Consider the following 22,536-nt stretch of genomic DNA (forward strand, 5'->3'; position numbering starts at 1 on the left):
GTGTGTGTGTGTGTGTGTCTTTGCTGGCACACAGCATGACTATGGGTGTGTTTGCAATTACTGAGGGTGAAACAGGAACAGCACTACCTTATCTCCCTGGTTTCCCAATGTCACTAAATGCATTTTATTTTGAGATTCCTGGTGGTGCTTGGCAAAGATAAACAAAATCTTCCATCAGGAAACCTGGGAGCTATTTCCACAGGAAGTTTCAAATCACTAAAGTAAATAGAAACTCTTTTACATGATCTCAGTGGTGTTATTTAGCTTTACTTGGGCTCTCACCACTAAGATGAGGCATAAAAAATTTAGAGTTTGAGATATTAAAAAAAAAACAACAACAACTTGATTGGAAGGCCATGGCACATCTGCCCTAATGCCTTGTTGAAATTGTATACCACCATGCCTGAGATATATACCAAATATAAAATGACACAGTGCTCCAGCAGACAAAATTCAAATATCTTATTGTCTGTAAGATAAAAAATGCGTGGCTCCTTCTTTATCATCTCTTGGTCTGTTTTCCAATCCTCCTCTTAGAAGCATGAAAGCTTTCATTGGTTTCCACTCTCCGTGAGCATTGACAGCTTCATAAACTCCAGCAACCCACATGTTCCCAGGTTTCAAATGAATACTTTGGCATTTCTTCAGACAGATAGTTTATAATAAAGCCCAAACCCAGAAAATCAGAAAAACAAGCAAACTGAGATTTAGGAAAAGAGTTGATATAATATCTAATTTTGGACTATTGTCCCCTTAAGGTTTAAAGGTTTCTTTATAGCTTTGTATGAAAAAGATAATAATAATAATAATAGTACTACATAGTGCTTTTCATCTTCAAAGCTCTTTGCAAAATGCCGGGCCAAATATTCTCCTCACATACTGACAAGCCATCGGGTAACAAGCAGTGGGTGGTGCCAGAACCATTAACTAATTATTCTCTAGCACTCCCTAATGCAGCATGCTGGACTGACAGTGTGGTGGGATGGACAGAGCACTGGACTTGTAAGCAAAGGCCTGAATTACAGCCATAGATTTCTTCTGAAACAGTGACAACTAATCTGGAAAAATCTTTAGGGAAAAAAAGCTATTTTTAATATCCAAATTATCTAGTTAATAAATTAGCTTAATTGTGGTGACAATATCACCATTCCCTTAAGATATCTGTGACCAGCTGTCAACTATCATAAATTCTTGCTTCTATCACTGTATCTGGTGGCTTCTCCTTCTTAATTCTGATTTTTCTATGGATTTCAACTTAAACCAATCATTTGACTTCCATAATAACAATCTACATTTACAGACCACTTTATGCCTAGACTTTACATATATTATCTCATTTGGTCTTTACAACCAACAGGAAGTAAGGTAGGTAATGAAAATATAATTTATCCTCATGCTACTAATGACTCTGTTTGCCTCAGTTTCCTCATCTGTAAAATGAGCTGGAGAACGAAATGGCAAGCCACTCCAGTATCTTTGCCAAGAAAACCTCAAATGGGGTCACAGAGTTGAACATGACTGAAACAATTAACAACAAACAACACCACTAACGAGGAAATGAATTTTCTTAAGCATTGCCCAGAGTCCCACTGTCAGTACATAATATTAATAAATACACTCTAATAGTTAAACACAGATAATGTATCTTAAATTTTAAAGATAGGAACCTGAGGCTCAGGGGGTGAAGTGATTTTCTCAAGGTCACACAGCTAAGAAGCATCATGGTGGGATTCAATCTCATTCAGGTCTTTCCTAATTCTATATGATGGAGAGAGAAAAGCAGGCTAAAACTGCAAAATGAATACCTCTCATAAAAGTGATCTTAATAAGAACTACTACCTCTCTTTGGTTAGCTGTAGCAACATAAGCAAGTGGAAACAGCTTGAGGCAGTGTCGCTGCCCATCAAATAAAAGATGTGTGTGATTTTATTGGAAGTACAAACACAGATAGATGGGCACTGATTTGATTATAATCATCTAGCGATTAACCTGGATACTTTATAAAGTCTTTTCTGGTCCCTCCAACATCTAGTGCCCTCCCTCCCAGTCTTGTATTTAGCAACTTTTTATATATTTGTATTTATTAACTTTATACTTATGCTATTATAGACACACATATAGATATTGATATAGATTAAATGTATTTATCTCCTCCACTAGAAGGTAAGCTCATTACCTTGTTTCATTCTTTGTACTTATATCCAAAGTGGTTAGCACAATGCCTGGGCATGTAGTAGGCACTTAATAAATACTTGTTGATTGATTGACTTCTAAAACCTATAACCTCTTTTAGATCATTCTGACTATTTAGTTTTTTTCTCTGTATCCCCAGAGCCCAGCACAGTGATTTATAGCTTAAAATAAATTTTTATTGATTGATTGGAAATATATTTGGCTTTCCATTGTAAATAGCTACTTAGACAGCTTCCCAGTTGCCAGTGGTGAATATTATATTTGAGAAAGTTTTCAAGAATGGTTTCTACCCAAGTTTAAAAAAACAAATTAACTTTGAAGATACCCTTTGGCCTAAGGGGGAAACTGTCATCTTTCTGCTTATGAATACAGACTTGAGAGCTTTTTGTTCTGGGTTCTGTTTCCTGCTTCATCACTGACTATGTGAGACCTTGGGCAGCTCAGTTTCTCTGTGCCACATTTTATTTATTGCCGAAGACTAGAAAAAAAAGGATACTTAACACTCTTCTCTGGGATACTGTACATTGTCACGCAAGAATAAACTAGGAGATCCTTGTAATAACTGAGAAATACACAGTAGTTGCTAGCATCACATTCATAAAGACATCCATTCTTCTAGCAACTAAGCTTTTTTGATTTTTGTTTGTAGATGTGCCTAAGGGATTTCATGTTAACTTGGAAAAAATGCCAGCTGAAGGAGAAGATTTGAAACTGTCTTGCATGGTCAGCAAATTCTTATACAGAGACATTACTTGGATCTTGCTGCGAACAGTGAACAATCGAACAATGCACCACAGCATCAGTAAACAAAAAATGGCGGTCACCAAGGAGTATTCTATCACACTCAATCTCACCATCAAGAACGTTTCCCTGGAAGATTCAGGCACCTATGCCTGCAGAGCCAGGAACATTTATACCGGGGAAGAAATTCTTCAAAAGAAAGAAGTTACAATTAGAGGTGAGCACTGCAACAAAAAGGCTGTTTTCTCTCGGATCTCCAAATTTAAAAGCACAAGGAATGATTGTACCACACAAAATAATGTAAAACATTAAAGGACTCATTTTTAAAAAAAGTAACAGTTGTCTCATATCAGCTTGATTTCTTGTCACTGTTGCTACCTTTCAGGCTCTGAGGAGGTGCTCCTCCCAAAAGGGGTTTGGAGATGATGCCAGTAATAATGAGACATCAAAATAACAACCTGTGGGCTTCCAATTCAGTTCTAATAGGTCTGCTTTCTTTGACCAACTTGGTGCACGTTTGGATTTGGAGGATCCCTGCCCTGCATTCTCTGTGTTGTTTTTGTTCTTTGCTGTCTTCTCCTGACTGATAAGCAACAACTTGGGACTGATCTTTTGCTTCCACTTTGATGCCAACTTCTTTTTAAAAAAAAGTGTTAAAGCTGCATAAACTGAATAATTTAAACAAATGATAGTTTCTGCCAAAGATGGACATGAATAAGTTAATTTTCCAGCTCAGAATGAGTATACAGTTGAATTTGAGACTCTGGACCTCAACCTAGTTTGGTTTTGTATTTTTTTCATCCTATCCTGTCTTGTAAATATCACCTGCTTATTAGCACATTACCATGCTTATTTATTTGAAATGCTTTTCTACATTAAGCACGTTATTTCTGTACTGCAACTTCTAAATGAGGCCCCAAAGCTGCAAAATGTTGGTAAAGCTCAGAGATATTAAAACTATGAACCAATGTTAAGTGCAGATGGATGGACTCCATTGTCTGTATCTGATGCACATCCAGGTAGTTGATGGACGGTTCCATTTTGTGCAGATTCCCCGTCTTTGACTGGGTTCCTGGGCCACGGGTGGATTATGCCTCCAATTTGATGCTTTTGTCTCCTGTATGTTCTTTTAAAGGATTTTATCATGTTAAAATGATGTCATTCAAAGACTGACTACTCTCATTCTATCAAGGAGGTAAAGGCTATTATATGTCTGGAGGTTTATTGGTTACTCTAAATTTAAAAAAAAAAAAGTCCCACTCTCCCCATGTGCAAGTGTTAATAGGATTTTTTATGGGGATTAAGAAATGGCAAAACTAAAGAATTAGAATTAAAGGTCATTTTCAAAAACACAAATACTCGAGTGTTTTCAGCATTGGTGGTTGCGATTATGGTCAATTTTTTTTTTTTTTTGCAGCAGAGGGTTTAGTGTCTTATTATAATAATAAAAAGAAGTCTGCACTTGAGAAAAAAAAAGTGCCTGTTTTCCACAGGTCTGGTAATGCTTTATTATGTTGATTTCATTTATGATTGATCATTGTATGTACTGGTATGAGCCATAGCAAAACAAGCTATAGTGACCAAAATAGCCCCTGCAGGGAAACAAAGTAGCTGAGCAGCTAAACAAGGGGGTGACAACATGACAACTTCTCGTGCTTGGGAACTCAGCAGACGGTTTCCTCCTTTAGGTAACCGGCTCTGTCCCACGGCTAAACTTGTCTTTCACATGGGAATTGCTTTTGTCAAGTGTGAAAGAGTAAACAATAGCATTTCCCCAGAATGCCAGTTTTATGGAGCCTAATATGCTTGGAAAACAATTAGTAACCTGGAAGTTGTCAGCCCAAAGGAAAGAATAATCAATTGTATCTTGAAATTTTACCTATAACCCTCTGGCCTAGCTTTTTTGTTCATTATAAGTCAGTGTGAACCTTCAGAAAACAATGCCTTTGAACCACAGAACTTGGGGCCTTAAATTCAAGCAAAAAAAAAAAGTAAATGAAAGAATTGGGGCTTGCTTTTGAAATGTGGTAAACTGGACCAGCAGTATTTAGCATTTTCCTCCCCCGGAAAAAAAAAAAAAGGAGACATGCAAAACTCTCCCTCTTTGGTGGTGGTTGTGGAGAGAATGATTTCCAGCAGGGAGGTGGGCATTATAAAGGGATGGGCATTATAAGAGGTGGGCATTGTACTTTATGAATTCCATTGTAACTCTTGTTCACAGGGTAATTGATTCTTGCCAGGGAGCCTCATAAAAGAAAAAAATATATATATAATTTGATGGGGGGAAGAAGTTGACAAGAAAGCGCAAAGGAAACACTAGAGATGGACAAGGGATATGAGGCTGGTTCCTTAGTCCCTGGACTATATGGAGGCCAAGTGCTTTGTATTTGTGGAAAACTGCTAAAAATCGATGCTGCCCACATGGTTCTGGATGGTTTCTTGGGTCCTCTGGCCTCCGAAATGGTTGTGAAAATGCATCCTCAGAACAGAATTTGGGGCCTTCACCATGAAAAGTAAACAAAAGTAACTACTCATTAATACTCCTAGGAATATATGACTTAGAAGAACTATCTGTAGTGACTGGTATCCATCTGGAACAAGTTACTCCTGAACCTCCTCATCTTGGACTGAACATCAGCCACATCTTATCATCTTCTGGAAATTTTTATCTACTTCAATCAAGTAGCTTAAACTAATAATTACTGTTTCCACGTGCCTTTGTTGTTGAAACTATCGTAATATGTTGTGTTATAAAATGGGGACTGACAAAATATATTTCCCTGGTTGACTTATGCAAAAAAGTTTGCCCATCATAAACTAGCCTAAAGAGAGGCTTTTTCACCTGGGAGAACATTTTTTAGAAATGTGTTCGGAGAAGTAATCAACTCTGCTATGTGTTTGTAGCACACCTTCACTAACATGGAACATATTTGAGATTCCCATATTTGATTTTGCAACCATTCTGTTACTTCTTATCTGAGGGCTAGGCCCCAGGGGAAAGGGGTTGGGGAGGGGGATTCCTCCTAAAGGTATTTATTTTTTGATTAGGAGATTATCTTGGGTGCAAGGAAGCTCAGATCTCATATTGATGCTTTCATTGTTTGTAGTCTTGAAAATAATGGTGATGATATGGACACAGAATTTAAACTTCACTTTAATATCAAAGAGGAAAAGCATGAGGGATATGATGTCCTGGGATGAGGATAAGGGAAAACATCCAAGATGGGAAGGGGCATAAGTAGATGGACTAGGTCTCATTCTTAAACTGGATTCTTCAAAGTTAGTCCCCACTGTGAAAGTCCCTGGTCAATGTATGAATTCAAATAAAAAAAAATTTTAACTAGTCCAAGACATGGTAGATTCAATATATGGTCATTCTTTATTATCTTGGCATACCTCTTTGACATGTTTGGGGTCTTGCTGTGGTAACATGTCAAGCTTGTAAAGATAAAACTTGGGCATGGTGTCATAAATGGAAACCTTTGATGTGCAGCTGTGCTTTCAAATGAAAAAAGCTGCATGACAGACATTGCCCAGAATGCAAAAGAAGGAATATGATAATATTTCTGCCTATGGGGCCCAGTTAGAGAAGAAAACCCCTGAGCTGGCAGATGAATGAGTGCAGTCATCCTGGTCTGAAGAAGGCTGTGGAAATCAGACCACCTTCTACCCTAGTCAATACTGTACTTTGCCTTCAAGACTTTGTGTTTTACAAAAGGACAAAGGACTAATAAGCTATGGAAATCTAAATTTATGGAAAAGTGTTTATCCTAACAGATAGTAACCCTGTCATATTATACTGCTTCAGCCATATTTTTAAAAAGTTACGTGGTGGTGTTTTTCACATAAAATTTCTAAATTGCATTAATTAGTGTTGATGCAGAATTTGCCTGAAGGAATTACAAAGAGAAGGATTTGGGGAGTCTTTGGAATCCCGCAGGGGGCCTTGGAATTAATGAACTCATTTCAGTGTATCACCCCTTGCAGCCCTGTATACACGCCTAAGCTGCCTTCACTGTTACATTATACTAAGAGGGAGAAACAAAGCAGTTAGCGAGTGTCAGAGAAAGCTGATACTGTATGAGTGAAACCACTGATGTAGCATGTGTAAGTTTTACCAAAGATGTTTTCATTTCTGTTTCAGGATCTGAAGAGGGTGATTTGGGTGGGTGGGGGAAAGACATTAGGCACTATTGTTTTTCTTACTTTTTTGGAAACTTGGGCTGCCGATCTATCACCAGCATAAACAGAATGTATACATATCAGCAGGACTGACTTAATATTGCCTTTGTAGAGAGACTGTATTCATTGGGGGTACTCCTGTCCTTGTGTGGGATTTTTAATGTTGTAATGTATTGCATCCTATGTATTAGAATTCATTTTGTTGTACTATATTGTTTGGCATTTTATTAAAATAAATTGTATTGTATCATATTTGTAAGTTTTAAGAGATAAAATGGATAATATAAAATATAATATTTGTACTATTATATAGTGCAAAAAACTACAGACCTGTGCCTCTGCCTCTTGAATTGGTCCTTTGGACTCTCCTGCACTGGGGAAGGAGAGGAGAAGTGGGGAGAAGACAATCAATAAAACTGCCACACTTAACGAAATACCTCTGTTTGTTCTGTTGCCTTGAAGGTTATGCCGGGATGTAAGCTTAAATGGGAAGTCATTTTAAACTGTTGTCTAGAAAAATCACAATATTTGCCATATAGATAAATAGCAAGTTTTTGTTTATTTATTTATTTAGCTCTTTTGCATATTATCAGGTTTTGAGGTCTGTGATAACTCCTTTTGAAAATAGGACCCTTAAACTGGACCTTCCTGGAGTTGTTGATATTTGAGGGGTTTAAACACATGCGCGCGCGCACACACACACACACACACACACACACACACACTCCAACAAAGACACACGTGTAATTATATCTTCTGTCCCCAAATCCACCATAATCCTATGTAAAACCATGTTGCTAAGTCATGTCTCTTAACAATTGTTCTGGATCCTTGGTTTTTAGAACTAGTGCTCCTCTCAAATGAATTAGTGTAATTGTAGTGTGCCAACATCTTTGAAATAAAATCTGATAGGAACCTTCCATTAATCCTTGCTAATACTCTCTGTGTCCTGGTTTTTAATTTAGTGTCCTACTGTTAGCCTCAGGAGAGGGAAGAATCTGTTGACCATAGACTGACTCTGGAGAACAAAATAATGGTGTGGGGACATCAATAAAGTTTTGGGTGGAATGCTTTCACAATTCACTTTGATGTTTGTAGTTTACATTTAAAATGATGATCATGAACATGCAAAACTGATGAATAACCAAAGCTCCCTTTCTTTATTTACTAGATCAGGAAGCACCCTACCTCCTCCGTAACCTCAGTGATCAGATAGTGGCCATCAGCAACTCCACCACTTTAGACTGTCAGGCAAAAGGTGTGCCAGAACCACAGATAACCTGGTTTAAAAACAACCATGAAATACAGCAAGAGCCAGGTAAGAGGCTCCTTAATCATCCTTCCTCTTTCCCATTTTCCATTGACTTTCCTCCCCTGTCATTTTTCCATTACTTCCTCCGAGATCAAGAGCTCCTTACCTTGTTTGTATCAGGATCCCTCTAGCAGTCTGGTAAAGTCCATATATGGCACCCTTCTCAGAATCCTGTTTTTAAATGCATAAAGTAAAATAGATAGGAATTCGAAGATTATACTGAAATTCAGTTATACTGAAACATATATGTATGTTTTTTTACCATCCAAGTTCTTGGACTCCCTGACAGTATTCACAGATCACAGTTTAAGAGCCTGTATTCTGATGCATTAGTAACTCAAACTGATAGAATTTTTGTAATTGAATTGCCCACACCAGGCTATTTGCTCTCCTTCAGGTTGTAATTTCAACAGTTAATAAAGAATGCCAACACTAATTCTTCAACTCAACACAGCATATTACCAGGGGTGTGCTGGAGCCAGCTCATTACTGGCTCACAAGAGTGGATTGTTAAATTTTTCAATATGAGCTTTTACACATCGGAAATCAGCAAGCACCACAAATCAAGGCTTCATTGATGGTTTTGTTGAATTTTGAACTTAAAAAAATGATAGGGAAAAAATGTTAATACAGATTAAACTTAAAAAAGTGTGCTATGCAAATTTTTTTTATTCAAAAAGCTAGTTGTTAAATATTTACTTGCGCACCTTATAGTTTTAACTTTCATATGACTCTACCACTGTCTACTCAAATAGTACTCTACTTTAGATTATTGTATAACAAACAATGATCAGCAAACCACTATAAAACAAACCTGACAATTGGAAAGTCAGGAGCTTTGAACTTGAAGAGAGAAAAATGATAATACTTGGCTCATATTTATGTAATGTTTTAAAGTTCACAGGGCGCTTTCCTCAAGATGATCTCTTAAGGAATAGATGGTGTAAGTATTAACTCAATTTGCAGAGGAAGCAACTCTGCCCTATAGAGGTTAAATGACTTACCTCAGGTCACACAGCTAGTAAGCATCAGGATCAGGACTTCAATCTAAATCCCTTAATTCCAAGTCCAGAGTTCCTCGATCAGCTTGCATACCTGACCTGTATAAACTCTGAAAGCTGAATTTTGCCCATTTAAATTCCATTTTCCTTTTGTTTCACAACTGTAACAAAACTAATTTTCCAAGAGACTAAAAAATGTCACAAGAATCTCAATTCAATAAGAGTGGAATCAATTTTTTTTTCCCTTAACAAAGAAGATGCATCAAAATTGCCTTTCCATTCTCACTGGTTAAATGGGACTTTTACTGGCTCGTGCGGACACTGGAGCTGTCTTTCTTGCTAAATTTCAGCGCAGTTCCAACAAGTAGCAGCCTGTCAGTTGTCTGCCTTCTAATAACTGGGTCTGCTTCATGAAAGCTTTTGCCCGTTATTGGCAAATTGGTGTTATATAAAATTGATGTTACATAAGCCAAACAGTACAGAAAGGAGTTTTACTTCTGATTCTTGTTAAGTACTTTTCTTTTTCTAATTCCCAACATAATCTGTTTTGATTATGTTCCTGAAACCATGTAGCAGCCTCTGTAGCTATGCAGAAGTCCCTTTTCCATTCCAACTTTTTTTTTTAAATTGGGGATTTGGAGGAAGATAGATATGATTTGCTTATCAAATTTCTCCATTATAAAAAGCTGAGAGTGATAACTAATAAAGCAGAAGTTAGGAATTAGGACCCCAGAAGCTCTTGGGACTTTATAACTAGACAAAATCTACCAAGATGAAACCTAATAAGAATAAATAAGATAAACTTGTACTCAAGTTTTTACAAACTGCATAAATACCTAATGGAAAACATGAGTAGACAGTAGTTTATGTGAAAATGATCAAGAAGAGGGGCAGCTAGATGGCCTAGTGGATAGAGCACTGGCCCTGGATTCAGGAAGACCTGAGTTCAAATCTGACCTCAGACACTTGACACTTACTAGCTGTGTGACACTGGGCAAGTCACTTAACCCTGTTTGCTTCAGTTTCCTCATCTGTAAAATGATCTGGGGAAGGAAATGGCAAAACCACTCCAGTATCTTTGCCAAGAAAACTCCAAAATGGGGTCATAAAGAGTTGGATATGACTGAAACAAGTCAACAACAACAAAGTACCTACTATGTGTCAAGCACTATGCCAAGCACTAGGGATACAGAGAAAGGCAAAGGACAGTCCCTGCCCCTCAAGGAGCTCACAACCTAATGGAAATAAGAATAATGTTAGATAACATTTATATAGCACTTTAAGGCAGTCTTGGGAGGTAGTGAGTTTCCTATGGTGCCATAACTAGTGATTTTGGCACCTGGGAGAAGAAACATAGAATAGTTCCTGGGGCAAGCAGAACTAAATGCCCTCTAATCAACCTTGGATGGGAAGGGAGTGCCAAAAGAAATCCAGGATACCCCTTTGCTGGGACTCCAAGGGGCCACTACAAGGGAGGCTACCACTCTTGGGAGGGCAGGGTTAGCTGGATTGTGAAGGAACTCACCTGACATGTGGCCACCAACAGATAGGAAGCATGTCATCTGGTACCTTCCAAATTTAATTCATTTTGCTAATCAGTTTCCAAGCTGCTGAAGCAGAGAACATGCTGTCAAAAAGTTAAAAATTCATATTCTTTTAAAGTTATTATTATAATTTTTTGTGTTTTCTCCATTCCAGTGCCCTGGGGCAAAGCTCTTGTTGCTTTGACAGTTACAATTCTTAGTTTCCTGCCATTGAAAGTATTTGAGCCAAAACTAAAGCACCATTTGTTAGAGATCTCATAAAGGGCAGTCATATTTCCAGCACACATTTAGGGTTCTTCCAACTTTGAGATACTATAATTTCTTTCTGTTCAATATTAAAGTCAAATAAATATACATAAGTTATATATATATATATATATATATACTGAAGAAGGTAACTCAGAAAGATCTGGTTTCAAATCCTGCCTCTGACACATACTGACTGGGCAGAAATGCTCTAAGTAGCAGAAAAGATTCCAGCCTGTATCAGTTAGAGTTTTTTCACCTGGGAGTTGCCTGTATCAGTTACATCACAGGTGAAGTCCCTATCCATTTGCTGAATAGGACAACGATGGGAATTCAAAATTTTAGGTGGGTGGTATATCTTAGAACAGTCAGGGTTTTTTTTTTTTTCAAAAGAGTTTCAGCTGTGCTTCATTGTCTGGTTTTTTTTTGTTTGTTTGTTTGTTTTGCCTGGCATTAAGGTGGAAATCATAGAATTTGGGGGTGGGGTGGAATATAAGTAACTTTAGGGATTATCTACCTCAACCTGTTCATTTTACATATGAAGAAACAGATTTAGAGAGATAAAGTGACTTCTAAAATACAGGAATGTCAAGATTTCTTCAAATGTTCAATGCTGTTGTGTGACTAAGTTAATGAGTAGGGATTTCACAAACAAATATGAAATTGACTTCAATTCACATTGATGTCCATACTTTGGGTATATTGAAACCTTGGGTCTAAAGAATGGGAACAGAAATAGTGTCATCATTGTCGTAGGAATAATGGATAGCTTCTTTTCTCTATGGGTCAAGGGAAATTTTCCCTTATGTTTTCTTGGATGTTGATGGGTTCTTTTGGATGGGATTTCAGGGTGCTCTGGGAAGGTCAGAGCATTCGTCCAGAGCAAGATGGCTCCACGTCTGAGGCCCTGATGTCCATTCTTAAGGGACATGAGTGCTTCAGAAAAAAAAATCAGCTTTCTTCCAGCTATTTCTTTTGCTGCTCCTGTGACCAAGACTACAAGTGACCTAGGAGAATGTCCATTCTCTATATGGTTGTTTTGAAGTACAATGAAAAGTTTCCAAGGGCATTCTTTTTTTTATTTTAATTTTTTAATTAATTTATTTATTTTTAGTTTTCAACAATCACTTCCATAAACTTTTGAGTTTTAAATTTTCTCTCCCTCTCTCTCCTCCTCCCTCCTCAAGATGGTGTGCAATATGATATAGGCTCTACATATACATTCCCATTAAACATATTTTCACATTAGTCATGTTGTAAAGAAGAATTGGAACCAATAGAAGGAACCACAAGAAAGAAGAAACAAAACAAAACAGAAGAAAAAAAAGAGCAAATAGTATGCATTCAAACTTCATAGTTCTTTCTCTGGATGTAGACAGCATTTTCCAGCATGAGACTTTTAGAGATGTCTTAGATCCTTGCATTGCTGAGAAGAACTAAGTCTATCAAATTTAGTCATCACACAATGTGGCTGTTACTGTGTACAAACATTCTCCTGGTTCTGCTCACTTCACTCAGCATCAGTCCGTACAAGTCTTTCCACGTTTTTCTGAAGTCTGCTTGCTCATCATTTCTTATAGCACAATAGTATTCCATTACATTCATATACCACAACTTCTTCAGCCATTCCCTAATTGATGGGCATCCCCTCAATTTCCAATTCTTTGCCACACAGAAAGAGCTGCTATAAATATTTTTGTACATGTGGGTCCTTGTCCCATTTTTATGATCTCTTTGGGATACAGCCCTAGAAGTGGTATTGCTGGGTCAAAAGGTATGCACATTTTTATAGCCCTTTGGGCATAGTTCCAAATTGCTCTCCGAAATGGTTGGATCAGTTCACAACTCTACCAACAATGCATTAATGTTCCAATTTCCCACATCTTCTCCAACACTTGTCATTTTCCTCTTTTGTCATGTTAGCCAATCTGATAGGTGTGATGTGGCGCCTCATGGTTGTTTTGATTGGCATTTCTCTAATCAGTAGTGATTTAGAGCATTTTTTCATATAATTATAGATAGCTTTAATTTCTTCATCTGAAAACTACTTGTTTGTATACTTTGACCATTTATCAATTGGGAAATCAAGAGCATTCTTGATATAAGGAATGTTAACATGCTCATTTCAAGCTGAGCATTTTTTCACAAACCTTTAGAGAGTTATAGTGAATGAAAAAAAAATTCACACAGAGCAAACTACCCATTCATAAAGACATCAAAATGGGTCACAGTACAGAGAATACAGCAACTAAGAGGAAACTCAGAATCACAGAATCTCAGAGTTGCAAGAGACTTCAGGAACCATTTTTGTCCAACTGTACCTGACCAAGAATTCCTTCTACAGTGTTTCTCTCCAAATTTTCATCTTTCCTTTGCTTAAAGCCCTCCAACGAAGATAAACTCGCTGTCTTCAGAGGCTTCCAAAGTTTCCATTCAGAGTGCATTTTATTATCTTTACTCATGAATAGGATTCGGCCCATTATTATTAAACAGGGAGTCATAAAATGAAAACCAAGATATTCTAAGGACATTGTCTTAGAAGATTCTCTGGAGGTGTCGAGAGCTGTGATTCAAATGTGTTAGAGATGCAGAACACAGTAAATTGAAACAATGAAGAAGCACCAGGGAGCTATATATGAGAGGGACTTTGAATAGAATGGGATGTGTTGAGAGGGCAAGATGATTTGAATAAGATTCCTTGAAAACAGCTGGTAAAGAAAGAGAAGAAACAAACTCAAACCTAGAAAATAAAAGATCAGGGCAAAAAGATGTCATAATAAAAGTTTCAGTGCCAGAAATGTTTTTGAGAAAGTGTTTGAGAAAATGTTTTGAGAAAGCTCTTGACTGGATCCACTCTGAGAGAACGTGCTAATCCATTAGATTTGACAGTGGCTGGTGATTACATCCTGAGTTTGTATGTCAGGGGTAGTGTGAGGAAACACTCACTTTTGTCAGGTTACAGTTTAAGGCACTTAATGCATTCCTCATCACACCTCAAATGTACATCATCTTTTTATAACAAGCCAGGCCTAAGGACTCCACTGACCCTTGCCTGGATCATTAGGCAGGACCAAGGACTGGACACCTTACATTGTCTCTCTGGACAATACCCTGTTTCCATTCACTTTTCCTCAAGGATTGATGAATCTGCTCCATGCAAAATCCCTAGAACTCAGAGTTATAGGATCTGTAGGTTTCTGGCAAAAGGCACCACTTCCTGCTCCCTCATTCTCATCTATGGTCAATCCCCTTCTGTTAGTCAGTCAGTAAACATTTATTAAGTGCCTGCTATGTACCAGTACTGTGCAAGTTTATAACTGTATTGGGGGGAAACCGTATATACACATGTAAGTAAATTAAAAACTTATACAAAGCAATTACAACATAATTTAGGAGACAGCACAAATTGCTGAGTTGATGAAGAAAAGGTTCTATATAGGAGGAGGTGACACAAACTGAGTTTTGAAGGACTAGAGTTTTGGGTCAGGGGAGCAGGGTGAGAGGAAGCAGTGCATCCCAGGCAGGGGGCACCACCTGGGCAAACATATAGAGAAGGAGAGATAGAATGTCATTTCTGAGGGAGATCAAGAAGACCAATTTGACTGAGTTTTAGAATGCCTAAAGGAGAGTAATGTGTAATAAGCCTGGAAAGGTAGGTGGAGGCTAGATTATGGAAGACTTTAAATGCCAAATAACAATCCTTTAACACCATCTTTATCACTAGGATTTTCATGAGAATGCTAAAGGAATGCTCCCTGCCACCAGTATGCAGTTGACACCAAATCTCCCATTCTTTGGTTATTAAATTTAAGGAGATGTGACTGGGACCTGAATGATAGCACTTGTCTATCTAAATGTTAACCCAGTTAAGAGAATGAAATACTGATAGATGCTGAAATATTAATAATAATAGTAATTATTATTGGCATGGTAGATAGAGAAATGGATTTGGAGTCAGAAAGACTTGAATTCAAATCCTACCTCAGACACTTACTAACTCTGAGCCCTTGGGCAAATAATTTTCTCAGCCTCAGTTTCCCCATCTATAAAATGGGAACCATAACACAACCCACCTCCTGGAATCATTGTGAAAAATCAAATAAGATGATATTTGTAAAGCACTCTCCAAACCTTAAAGCACTACATAAATGTTAGCTATGATAATAACTCATTTATATAACACTTTTAAGGTTAATAAAGTACTTTCTTCACAATATTCCTGTGAGGCAGATTTTTTTTAATCCGTACCAGTCATTGAACTAGTACAGAGAATTCCTGGTGAGGAAACTTCATCCACTAATGCAGAATTGACAACTGTACTACAATTTATAATTTTAGAGAGTCACCTAGGGGCACTGAGAGATTAAGTGACTAAACTAGAGTCACACAGCCAGTATATGTTAGAGACAGGTCTTGAACTCAGGTCTTCCTTTCCTGGAGAAGGGGACATTGGATCTGAGGTTTAAAGGATGGCAAAAATTTCTACAGATCAGATTTGGGAAGGTCAATGATGACAGATGGCACCGTTCCAATCCATTATAGTAGTTTAAGGACCTGCGAGAACTTTTCAGAAGAGTTAGACCAGTCATTAAATATTGAAAATAATAGGCCTTTATTTGTCACATTTTAATTCAAAGAAAGGCTATATAACATAACACATAGGCATAGTGAGGGAGAAAGGGCCAACTATTTACAACCTAGATGGCTATAGTATTCTGACCAGATAGTAAAGATCAGTCAATCATAAAGCATTTATTGCAGCCCCTTTACATGCCAGTCATTGTGCAAGGAGCTAGGGACACTAAGACTAAAATGAAAGAATCCTTGCCCTCAGGGAGCATACATTTGGCTGGGGAAAACAACATATACGTGTACAAATATACACAAAATACACAGTAATTTCCAGAGGAAGGCAGTAGTAGCTGGGGGATCAAGAAAGGCCTCCTGAAGAAAGTGGCATTTGAACTGACCCTTGAAGAAAGCTCAGTTCAGTCGTTTTTCAGTTGTGAATGACTCTCAGTGACCCCATTTGGGGTTTTCTTGGCAAAGATACTGGGGTGGTTTACCACTTCCTTCTTCAGCTCATTTTACAGATAAGGAAACTGAGGCAAACAGGGCTAAGTGACTTGCCCAGAGTCACATAGCTAGTAAGTGTCTGAGGTCAGATTTGAACTCAGGAAGATGAGCCTTCTTGACTCCAGGCCTGGTGTTCTACATACTGCACCACCTAGCTGTCCATCTGAAGAAAGCTAGGAATTCTAAAAGGTAGAGGTGAAGAGGGAGAGCATTTCAGGCATAGGTGAAAGCCAATGCAAAGACACATAGTTGGGAAATGGACCACTGTGTGTGAAGAACAACAAAATGGCCATCTTAGCTGCACACTAGTGTGTGACAGTTAGTAATATAGTATAAGCCTGGGCAGGTAGATTGAAGTCAGGTTGCAAAATGCCCAACAGACAAGTTTGTATTTGATCCTACAGGTAATTGGGAGCCATTGGAACGTACTGAATAGGAGCATGCATGGTCATATGTGCTTTCTGGATAGCATTTTGGCAGCTGTAATAGAGGATAGTTTGAAGAGAACAGAGACTTGAGGCAGGCAGAGCACCTGGGTGGAAGCAGTTGCCATAGTCTAGGTGAGAAATGATGAAAGCCTGAACTAGGGAGGAAGCTGTGTGAGTGGGGGAAAGGAGTAGATGCCACAGGTGGAGGCTGAATCAGTGACATACGGCAACTACTCAGATATGCAGAATGAGTAAGATGGGTCTCCTCTGGAAGAGCATCAGCTAATGCCCTTCCTAAAATGCTGTGCCCAAAACTGAGCCCGACATTCCAGATGTGGCCCTTGCAGGGCTGAGGACAGTACCAGGGTACCCTTGCTTTTTCTGGACACTCTACATTTCGTAATGCATCCAAAGATCACCTGGCTGCTGCCAGGTCGCACTTCACCAGTTCAGTATGTACTGGATCTTTGTGGCCATCTGGCCCAATCATATTCTAGATGAAATTGCATTACCAAGACTTGCCTACAGTCATAGAAACAGAAATAGAATCCGTGTCTCCTGGTTCCCAGGGCAGTACTCTTTTCATTGGCAAATCATCTGATTTCAGTTCACCTCACTTTCCTCATTTATAAAATGAAAAGATTAATTGACCCATTTTACAGAAGAGCATAAATAAATAAAGTCTATTACAGGACACTTTGCCTCCTCCAAATTTGACAGAAATCCTATCCATAATCTGGGTGCTGGAGATAGGGTTCGATATATAGTCTATTTATAGAGGATTAGAGTCCCTGCTATATAGAAGCAAACCATCATGCAGGTAACCTGTGTCCAAAACTTCCCAGTGGCTACCAATTTAATAAGGTGAGATATGCAAATTTAGAGAATCCCATGCCCAATGTTCACATGGACTATCTGTGCCCGACCTGTGGTAGAGCTTTTCGAGCTCTGATCAGCCACAGTCAGACACACTGTAGCTTGACCCCGACACAATGAAGTCACTTTGGTCCTCTTTGAGAACAAAGGACCGCAACTAACCAATTTAATAAGGAATTTAAGTCCAAGCACTGTTAATATAAAACCATCAAGCCCCTTGAGTAGATTGAATGTCCCTACAAAAACAACCCTGTACAAATGTTACTGGTTCCCTAGGGCTAGTCAGTTAGGTGGCACACTGGATTAAGCAGTGGGCCTGGAGTCAGGAAAACATGAGTTCAAATCTGGCTTCAGACACTTACTAACCACATGACCCTAGGCAAGTCCCTCAATCTCTGTTTACCTCAGTTTCCTCATCTGTTACTTGGGGATAATAATAGTAACCTACCTCTCAAGGGGGTTGTAAAGATCAAATGAGATAATATTCATAAAGAGCTTCACATATTTTAAGTGTTATGCAAATATTAGCTATTACTATTATTAAGGCACTTAGCATAATGCCTGACACCTAGCAGGTACATAATAAATTCTTGTTTCTTTCCTTCCTTGAAGATGATGCTATGGTTGCTTGGCATACCCATCTTCTCTTCTATGCGGCTTTGGTTACCAAGGACTTAAGAGAATAAGTTTACTTGAGCCCTAGGAAAGAGAAAGTGGCCTTCTACTATTCTAGGTACATCATAAGTGATCCATACATAGCCACTAAATGATTAACTAATATGAGTCTCATACCTTTATAGGTAAGCAGTGTTTAGCAAGAATTGCACAGTTCATTTCCTGCCCCCTCCTAACAATATGGCGAAGCCCATAAACCCGTTTTCAAAATCATTTTTTAAATAATTAAAAGAAATGCTAAATTTCAATTAGAGGTTAGTGAAAATAAAAATAAATTTTTCCCATCCTGGTTCACAGACTCCCTGAAATCTCTCCATGGATCCCTTAAGAACCCCTTTACTAGAATGTTTGGGATCCATTTGATTTATCTTTGTGGAGGTAACAGGAAAGATGTTATTGGTGTTTCCACTGACATCTTTGTGTTGTGATTTTATTAAATTGCTTAACTTTACAGAGGGTATTCTTGTGTCAGGTGTTATTTGAAACAGACCTGCATCTCCTTCCTTTCCTTATTCTCACTATCTTCCCCTTTTCCTTCCCCACTACAATTGCTAGTGCCCTCCCTCACAAACTAATTTGTATTTAAACTACTACATATATATGCATATATATGTACATATTTATATTTCTTAATTTTGAATGTATAAATATGATTATATATACATTTATATATACATATGTGTATTTCTTAATTTTAACTGTACACTGTATATATGATAATATTTATATATGTATGTGTGTATATACATATATAATTTACTTATTGCCTCCCCCGTTATGGGTAGGGATTTTTTCATTCTTTGTGCTCTTATCCCCAAAACCTAGCATAGTGCCATGACACATAGCAGACATTTAATAAATATTTATTGTGTGAAAGATTAATCAGTTGATTGATTGAAGTCCTTTGTATCTCTTGGATGAGCAATTATTCTATAATTCCGTGATAGGTACCATAGAAATGCACCAATAGTAATTGAAGGTCGCATGATCCATTCTTTAGCTTAAGGAAAGCATTGTAAAGGAGAAGGGAGAAACAAGTACATGGGGTATCCTGCTTAAGTGAGAGTTACTATGTATGGATAGTAGCACTATGATGCTACCAAATATAATCAAACATTTATTTGATAAATTAGAAGGCTTTGGTGGGGGGGGTGGATCTTGCAGGGCATCAGAGTCATTATTAGGAACATCAATACATTGAACAAACTGAGACCTGGGAAAGAATTTAACTTAAAAAGGGCAAGGTTTCCCACTGCATCCTGGGCCATCATCAGTCATGTTGACTTCTATCTTGCCACTGGACTCTGATGACTCTGGAGGAGAGAGTGAGGTCCATGATTTTGTACAGCCCTGCCTCACTTAAATCCAATTCACTTGCAAGTCAAGACATCACTCCCCTGATGTCATTGGTCCTCTTCAAGAACAGAGGACAAACAACAAGGATATGTTTTACGTCTGTTATAAGGATGTTTTACATATGTTACAAGGATATGTTACAATTTATATAAATTATTACATAAAGATTACACAGAGGAGTATAATATTATGAAAGAAGATTTGATAAATATGCTTCATGTTGACATCCTTTTATCCATCATAGTTCAGGTCCTCCTCACTACATGCCTTCAATACTGCAACAGTCTCTTCATTGGACTCCCTGATTCCAGGCTTTCCCCTTCCAATCCATCTTAGGAATTCCTGCCATACCCACACCGTTTTCATTATGTCACTGCCTTCTTTAAAAACTTTTAGTAGTTCCCTATTTCTTATTGCATTGAGTTCAGACTCTTTCACCAGGCTTTCAAGGACTTCTAAAATCTGAACCTCACCTTAGCTATTCAACATTTTCCCCAATGCTGCTCAGCACATAACTTCCAATCTAATCATACCAGCCTCCTCCTTACCCCAGTTCCTATTGTCCTCCCTCTGCCTTTGTTCATGTTTCCCTCACCTAGAAATATCTCCTTTATTTTTTCTACTTTTAAAAATCCAAACTAATTTATGTATTCAACACCATCCCAATTAACTTACCAAAAATTATTTTACCAAATTAGAAGAAATAATAAAAATCACTTGGAAAAGCAAAAAGTCAAGAATATCAAAGGAAATAATGAAAAAGTGTAAAGGAAGGAGGCTTAGCAGTACCAGATATTATATTACAAGGCAGTAATTATCAAAACTATCTGGTACTGGCTGAGAAATAGAAAAGTAGATCAATGGAATAGAGTAGACATGTAATTGACAGCAGCAAATAAACATAATAACCTTGTATTTGACAAGTGTAAAGACAAGATTTGGGGATAAGAATTCATTATTTGGTCAAAATTGTTGGGAACATTGGAAAGCAGCATGGCAGAAACTGGGCATAGACCGATATTTTACTCCATTTACCAAGATAAAATCCTCCCCGTTCTCAAGGCCCATCATCATATCCACCTCTTACGAGAAGATTTTGATGCCTACCCCAGCCTCTCCTCTGAACTCCACAAATATTTCAGAGTCCATAATACATACTACCTAATTACCCTCACTAACTTGTATCATTCCCTACTGTGTCATGTCTGTTAGATTATAAGCCTTTGAGGTAGGGATTATGTTGTGTTCTTTTCTATGTGTCCAATACAGAGCTGGGCACATATCAGGTGGTTGATAAATAATTGTTCTTGATGTCAAGAAGCTTCAGTAGCTCTTTATAGCTCCCTATTGTCTCTAGGATAAAATATAAATACAAATTGCCCTGTTTCACATTGGAAGTCTTTCACAATCTGGCTCTAACTTACCTGTCCAGACTTATTCTATATTACTCCCCTTCACTCACTCCAAGGTAGGGCTGAATCGGACTCTTTGCCTTACACTGGCTGTCCCCCATTCCTAGAATGCTCCCCATCCTCACCTCTGCCTCTGATAATGTTTTGTTGTTGTGGTTCAGTTGTGTCTGACTCTTCATGACCCCATGGACCATAGTATGCCAATACTGTCCATGAGGGTTTTTTGGCAAAGATACTGGAGTGGTTTGACATTTTCTTCTTCAGCTCATTTTACAGATGAGGAAACTGAGACTAACCCAGGGTCACACAGCTAGTAAGTGTCTGAGGCTGTATTTGAACTAACATTCTATCCACTGAGCCACCTAGCCTCCTCCTTTTAATGTGGAGGTGCTTTTTATGATCTCCCTTGTTATTGATGTTACTCCCCCTAAAAAAATTATTCATGTAAATTTCGTAGTTATTTACCTATGTACATGTTATTTCTCTCCTGTAGAACGTAAGTTCCTTGAGGGCTATTTTCATTTTTATTTTTATATCCCTAGTGCTTTACACAGTAAGGTGTTTAATAAATGCTTGTTGAACTGAATTGAACTGGAACTAGAACGAAGAGTTCCTCACTTCTAAATCACTCGTGTTGTTTTCAAAATGCCATCCTACATGATCTGTGTTTATGTCTAAGCAGACCAACCTTTCAGTTGGTGAGACATAAATTCCTTTGGCTTGTCTGTTGAGGGTGTGTTTTTATTCTGATGTTCAGTCTCTAGAATTAACCTACGACAAAAAGCTTACTTATTTCATCTCCTACTATGAGGTACATTGCACAGTTCTGCCCTTCCCACTCTGGGCACCATCATGGCAAAAATACTATAGAAAAGACACAATAGAAAGAAAACATATAAACAGCATGGTGCTGGATTCACCGTGGCTCGGATTTCCTTGTCTGAACGCATAATCGTAGGAAGCCGGTGGTGTTACAAAAGTCACTGTTTGTGTTTATCATTCAGTTTCATTCATCTAAACCTCTTTCACTCCTTAGGTATTATTTTGGGCCCAGGAAGCAGCACACTGTTTATTGAAAGAGTCACAGAGGAGGATGAAGGCTTCTACCATTGCAAAGCTACCAACCAGAAGGGTTCTGTACAGAGCTCAGCATACCTCACTGTACAAGGTAAACAACAGCATGAGAAAGTCCCAAACAAGAAATGTCTCAGACATTTATTTCCCTGTTTGCTCCAATTCCCACCTCCCCTTACCACCCCTACCACCCCAGTCCCGCTTCTTTTTCCCACCTCCTTCCTCCTCTCAAGGGGGTCTGCCTCTGTCTGGAAAGCCTTTAGGTAAAGAAGCTGGCTGACTAAGCCTTTCTGTGACTGAAAACCCAGCAATCTGAGGGAAGTTTTTACAAGGGAAATGGGTCCGGGAAGGACGGAAGCTAGTGGCTCCCAATGTGTTTGTGTTGACCTAAACAGACCGATTGCACCAGGCTCCCACCTG

The 22,536-nt window shown here is 38.2% G+C and overlaps 1 protein-coding gene across 2 annotated transcripts in view; it reads left to right on the forward strand.

Annotated features, from left to right (window-relative positions):
* FLT1 (fms related tyrosine kinase 1) overlaps window positions 1–22,536 on the forward strand; it is a 191,136-nt gene that overhangs the window by 102,914 nt on the left and 65,686 nt on the right. The window contains exons 13-15 of one of the 2 annotated variants that reach the window (XM_027877641.1): window positions 2,843–3,151; window positions 8,288–8,434; window positions 22,079–22,210. In XM_027877641.1, the coding sequence (XP_027733442.1) occupies window positions 2,843–3,151; window positions 8,288–8,434; window positions 22,079–22,210 (588 nt within the window). Of the gene's footprint in view, window positions 1–2,842; window positions 3,152–5,155; window positions 7,444–8,287; window positions 8,435–22,078; window positions 22,211–22,536 lie in introns of those variants that run through there. The other variant, XM_027877642.1, reaches the window with a different exon arrangement.

This window comes from Vombatus ursinus, unplaced genomic scaffold (assembly GCF_900497805.2).
Source record: "Vombatus ursinus unplaced genomic scaffold, bare-nosed wombat genome assembly UNPS02014813.1, whole genome shotgun sequence".
NCBI classification, from domain to species: Eukaryota; Metazoa; Chordata; class Mammalia; order Diprotodontia; family Vombatidae; genus Vombatus; species Vombatus ursinus.